Source organism: Helobdella robusta, assembly GCF_000326865.2.
Source record: "Helobdella robusta unplaced genomic scaffold HELROscaffold_49, whole genome shotgun sequence".
Lineage (NCBI taxonomy): Eukaryota > Metazoa > Annelida > Clitellata > Rhynchobdellida > Glossiphoniidae > Helobdella > Helobdella robusta.
The window spans coordinates 1,261,726-1,268,098 of record NW_008705246.1 but is presented as its reverse complement, the minus strand read 5'-3'; the positions used below and the strand labels follow the sequence as shown (position 1 = coordinate 1,268,098).

At 33.2% G+C, this 6,373-nt stretch overlaps 2 protein-coding genes across 2 annotated transcripts; both read right to left on the bottom strand.

Annotated features, from left to right (window-relative positions):
• Positions 1–308: 308 nt before the first annotated feature.
• HELRODRAFT_178769 (hypothetical protein) lies at positions 309–1,241 on the bottom strand (the record flags this gene model as incomplete). The annotated part of the gene is made up of 1 exon (XM_009026838.1): positions 309–1,241. One exon carries the CDS (start codon positions 1,239–1,241, stop codon positions 309–311), a length of 933 nt encoding a protein of 310 aa, XP_009025086.1.
• Positions 1,242–1,442: 201 nt separating this feature from the next.
• HELRODRAFT_178768 (hypothetical protein) lies at positions 1,443–4,776 on the bottom strand (the record flags this gene model as incomplete). Its single annotated transcript, XM_009026837.1, has 4 exons — positions 1,443–1,886; positions 2,115–2,205; positions 3,172–3,356; positions 4,723–4,776. The coding sequence occupies 4 exons, from the start codon at positions 4,774–4,776 to the stop codon at positions 1,443–1,445; spliced, it is 774 nt and encodes a 257-aa protein (XP_009025085.1).
• Between the last annotated feature and the right edge of the window lie 1,597 nt (positions 4,777–6,373).

The following is a 6,373-nucleotide window of genomic DNA, read 5'->3' as shown; positions in this document are numbered from 1 at the left end:
ACCACGTTTCTGATATTACTATAATTTTGAAAAAGTCGTCGAATTGTTTTAAGAAGATTTCTAGATTTAATAATTTATGAAACAAACTTCGAGCATTCAGATGAATGATTGGTAGGTGATTGTTTTTCATTTTATTCTTCAATTTTATTATGTTAGATAATTCTTTTACAGTGTAATATTTTGATTCTTCGAGATTCTCTTCTATGAAGTTTTTATTCATTGCTATTTTTAGTTGAAACAACATTTGCCGACAGGTCATTGACAACATTTGCCGACGGATCATTGAAACACCATTCGCGGACGATGATTTAGTCTGGCCAGTTTTCTGCATTCATGAACTCAGCTGAGTCTGTTTCATAAATACAAACTCTGAATGCAGCGCTTGTCTGTTGAACATCGATTTTGTCATAGTTCGTGTTTTGTGTGTTGATCGATGTTGTAGCTTGCTTTGAGCGGCGATTAAAAGTTGAGTTTATGATTGCTGAGCAACCAAGCACCTCAATTTTCAATCCATTTATGTGTTCGCTTAACTCTTTTGCAGTGCATTGTTGGTCCAATCGACCAACGTAAAAAACTTTTCTTTTTGGCGAAGGTTTCATCGCTTTCAAATTTGTTTGTTTATCAGTTTGGGTGCCTATAACTGTTTTCATATTTGCTATGTTAGTGTTGTGTGTTTTTTTCTTTGTTTTCAACATGTTGATGTTCGCCACGTGTTGAACATTTGCCACGTGTTGAACATTCGCCACGTGTTGAACATTCGCCACGTGTTGAACATTCGCCACGTGTTGAACATTTGAGCTCTTTTTAATTTTACGTTTTACAATCTCTGACCAGTCAGATTGCTTGCTCGATTCGGTCTTGCAATCGGATTGCTGCTTTCTTTCTACTTTTGGGCTATTGTTAATAGCCGCATCATTTACTATTTCTCGGAAGATGTTTCTTTCTTCAATAAATAGTTCTTCTAATTTTTTTAACTTTTCGTCAAGAATTGACTCAAATTTAGCTTTTTTTGAGCTTGGAATTTTAAAAAGGTTGAGAGCAGCATACTGAGGCAATTTGCTTTCAATTTTGTTGCTCAGAATTGTTTTTATTGTTAGTATTAAATCACTAACCTTGTCCTTTTTAGAGTTTCCAGAACTGTTTGGCTTTATTTTATCATCTTTTTCTAGATTTAATGCATCTAGATCGCTGGTAAGTATTTTTTTTGCTATTCTAATATCTTCACAATTGTAGAAATCCATTATTTCGTAAATGAATTCCGCATCGTCAATTTTGTCAGAATTATTAAATAAATAACACAATAACTCGTTAATGCAAACCGCTCGCGACATCGTACCGGAATGGATGTATGTATGTATGTATGTATGTATGTATGTATGTTAAAACCAAAACATGAACCGTCAAACATCAAGTAACAAATGGATTAACACTTTGATTTGTCGTTAATTGCACATGTCGGCATTCAGTTGGATATTTTCAAGCACACAGACACACAGGAACCGCTGCAACAAGCACGAAATGTGGTTAGTTGCGAAAAACAGTTCCCTGCTGTCGCCTGATCTGACGCTGATCATTTTACATATTGCCTTAAGAAATTTAAGGGTATTGGGGTCCATCGGGCCGAGGACCTCGATACATATTGGCAAGAATTCCATCGAGGGGAGGGCGTTCCCATATTTTTTCATTTTCTCGTCCGCTGCCCTGACCGCGGCCAAACCGCATTCTTTACTTGTCAGGTTTACATATCGTTCGGCAAGAGTGCCAGAGACCGTAACATCCCACGCCAAACATCTGCCGGCTCTCCAAGGTATTAGTGTGCATCCGTCCGGGCGCCTACCATAATGCGCAGAAATGCCGGATGGTTCCTTGAGAACCAGGATTGAAGCCTTGGAGAAGAGCCGACAAATGTATTCGTTTAGCGCTGAGTGACGTAGTTGACGGCTCCCACCCAGGCGACAAACCAAACCGTGTATGTATGTATGTATGTATGTATGTATGTATGTATGTATGTATGTATGTATGTATGTATGTATGTATGCATGCATGCATGCATGTATGTATGTATGTATGTATGTATTTACTTATACAAACATGAGACATTTGCGTATACAAACTTGAGAATCTGCCTGTAAACTGTAGAACACGTCCATAGTGGAAAGAATTAATTTTATTGCAAGAATTTTGGCGCTCAAGTCAAAAAGTGTGCTTGTGTGAATGATCAAAGGTTTGTTATAAACAAACACTATTCAGACTAATCTTTAAAATCACACCTACCTACCTACCTACCTACCTACCTACCTACCTACCTACCTACCTACCTACCTACCTACCTACCTACCTACCTACCTACCTACCTACCTACCTACCTACCTACCTACCTACCTACCTACCTACCTACCTACCTACCTACCTACCTACCTACCTACCTACCTACCTACCTACCTACCTACCTACCTACCTACCTACCTACCTACCTACCTACATACCTACCTACCTACATACATACATACACACAACATTTAAAAACACACGTTCAGACAAAACTTGGTGGTTGCTTGAAGATAATTATAATGGACCGTAAACGGACATTTAATGGTTGTTGTGTGTGTGTTTTGGTGTGTGTGTTTGTGTGTGTGTTTGGGTGTGTGTTTGGGAGTGTGTTTATGTGGGTTTGCTTTTGGTGTGCGTGTGTGTTCATGTGCTTTTTTGCAACTGGAAGAAACGTTGAATAAAAAAATACTTTAATAGTTTCCTCGAAATGTATTCAAAAAAGCTTGCTTGGGCTTGAAAATTCAGACATCAGTGCAAGGAGACAAAATGTGGCAGCACTAATCAAATCAACGTATGTATGTATGTATGTATGTATGTATGTATGTATGTATGTATGTATGTATGTATGTATGTATGTATGTATGTATGTATGTATGTATGTATGTATGTATGTATGTATGTATGTATGTATGTATGTATGTATGTATGTATGTATGTATGTATGTATGTATGTATGTATGTATGTATGTATGTATGTATGTATGTATGTTAAAACCAAATCAGCGATGAGTGACACTAAACAGTCAAACATCTGAAAAAATCGGTTAACAATTGATATCTCGTTATTCGCTCACGTCGGCGTTTAATTGAACATTTTCGGTAACACAGACGTGCAAAAACCTTTGCAGCAAACAAGATATATGATTCATGGCGAAAAATAGCTCTCTGCTGTCGCCAGACCTGCCACTTATCATTTTGCAAATCTTTTTAAAAAATATTGAAGTGTTGTTGTCCATAGGGCCAAGAACCTCGATGCAAACAGGTAAAAAATCCATCGAGGGCAGGGCACCTTCATATTTTTTAAACTGTATGTATGTATGTATGTATGTTTGTATTTTTGTATGTTTGTATGTATGTACGTACATATGTATGTATATATGAATAATGTGTATTTTAAATGTTTAGGTCCATCAGTGAGCATTTGACTTCTATTGATGGATACGTGTTTTTATATAGATTTACTAAAAAATGCATTTGACTTAAAATAAACTATAAAAGTCTATTGTTGAAGCATTTGAATGAGATTAAAACGTTTCAAACATTCTTCCATAACAGTAGAAACTCATTAACATCAACTTAGATGAGCGATTTTCGGAACAATAAGATAACATCAGTTATGGCAAGCAGTCTTAATGGAACTGCATTCAACATGTATCACGTTTAACTACTCTTTATTATTTGAACATACGCAGGCGAAAGAATGTTTCGCTAATTAATGCGATGTAAATGCAATAATTTTAAGAATGAATATTCTATAATTATATTTACTCTATAATTATTATTTAGTTGTAATGATTCTATAATTATTATATAGTTATAATTATTCTATAATTATAACTATTCTATAATTATTCTTGTTAAAATTGTTCTATAATTGTAACTATTCTATAATTATTCTATAGTTATAGTGATTCTATAATTATAATTATTCTATAAGTATTCTAGCTATAATTATTTTATAATTGTAACTATTCTATAATTGTTCTATAGTTATAATTGTTCTATAATTGTAACTATTCTATAATTATTTTCTAGTTATAATTATTCTATAATTATAACTATTCTATAATTATTTTATAGTTATAATTATTCTATAATTTCCAGATTTGTTTGTCCGTTCAATTCGGACGATGAATGGTAAGTAGTTCTGAGGGCTTACCGATATTTTATTTTAATAGCGTTAAAATCTTGAACGAATTTCAAATAAGTAGGCAGTTCATTTTATCAATCGATTCTTTTCATAAAATTATGTTGAATATTACTGTTGATGTTCAAAAGTTATTAAATTTAAGGGAGGCAAATCTGCTTCTACTCTATACTCAAAAATAATGTGTTAGTACATATTTGTTATAATAGATATTGTTGTCAAATATTATTTTTAATAATTTTTTTTTCAATTATTATTATAAATAAGAAATAAATTTTTAATTGGAGATAATACTTTTCTAAATTCGTAATGCACAAAGAAATGCAACAGCAAAATTGAAATGAACAGTTTATTTACAGTGAAGCGTCTTAAAAAACGAAGTATGAGAAGTTGTAAATTAAAAATACTTGTAATTAATGAAAATGTAAAACAATTTAATAATAATATGATAGGGTGAAAGTGAAGTTACAGTTAGAGGATTTGAATAAAGAAGCGATACTAACGAGTGTAAGTAGGTTACAAACTTTGTCACTGGTGTCAATGTTTACGTAACTTGTCCAAAGCAGGCGCTTCGTCATCGAGTCAAAGAAGCTTTGTGGCTGTTTTTTGTTCAATCATATTCACCTTTATAACCAATTTAATTCAATTTATATCAAAATTATTTTATTCAGAAAGCAAGTTCATATTGATGCTGATGGGAAAGAACCGCAAGCTACCAAATTACCAAATATTTTATTTGCATCCCATCCATGGCAGTTGATTCTAAAATAACATACTGCCATAAAAGCTGTTGACAATTATTAGAATTTATTTTTTGAACACATAGCCACCGTTATAATAATGATTTGATGAAATAAAAATATCCAATGCAGTAGTCCAATTCTCATCACACACACACACACACACACACACACACACACACACACACACACACACACACACACACACACACACACACACACATCATTTCACCAATCAAATTACGTTGAACTAAACGTGGCTAACACGGAGAAGTTTCAGTTAGGTCTTACGGGAATTCAAGGCTCCGAATTAAGATTTAACATATAAACATATACTCTTTCCTAATGCGTTAAATTTTTGAAAATCAGCATGGCGTTTACTGTGATTTATTTGAAATTTTAAAAAATAATTACAGTTTTACTTTATATTTGACCAATTTAACTTTCATTTCTATTTATGTATTTACAATGTGTTACAGAGAGTTAATAAACATAGATGACAAATTACTCAATTAAAAATTAAAATCTATCACCTGCCAGAAGCCGGTTTTCCGCTGCTGGCTGACACGGATTTGGTCTTAAGTTCGTTGGTGATTTAGTCGTGAAACTTGACCAAGATGATGTGGCTGGAATCAAGTCTCAGTGCCCATCCCCTTAGCTGGATAGATGATGAGAAAACTTTAAAAAACAACTTGCTGGATGAAATTCGGACTTGAGTTTAACAAAATTGTCAACTTTATAACAAATTAATAAAGCTTCGAAGTATTCCTATAAAATGTCAGTAAAACTCAGTTTTTACACAAGATAACAACGTTTTAAATAGAAAATCGACCAATAATAATTGGCGTGATAAACCAAGAAATAGGTCCCCAGTCTAAGTTTGGCTACACTGAAGAGAATTTTGTCAGTTTCTCGGCCCCTGGCAAACTTTGAAAATTTCAAAATCTCAAAATCCCTCCACATTAACATGGCCCCTGTTTCACGCATATGCTGAAATAAATTTAATTTCTAAGTAGAAAACAAAATTTTTTTCAACATTAAAATATAAAAATCTAAGACTTTGAAGGTTCGCTGATTCCAACCTAATTGTACATTGATTAGATTGAATATTCTATAATAACGCTGAAAGGTATATTAATTAATTTAAAATAACTGAGCAAAAATTAATTACAACTTTTTTTATTATTATTAGAATTAGTGATCTAGAACAGTTAAGCAATTGAAAGGAACTGATTTATTTTGTTTTCCAATCAATATTCTCATTCGTTGCAAGGCACCTACGTAGCATCATACAATGCAAGTTGCGTGCTCGCCAACAATCGACCAACATTCACTCGGTACATTTTTCTTCCATCCCTCATAAATAATCCTCGAAATGTCGCAAAAAATTTAAAAATAATGAATAATGCAGTTTCAAAACATTCAAAGTTGAGTG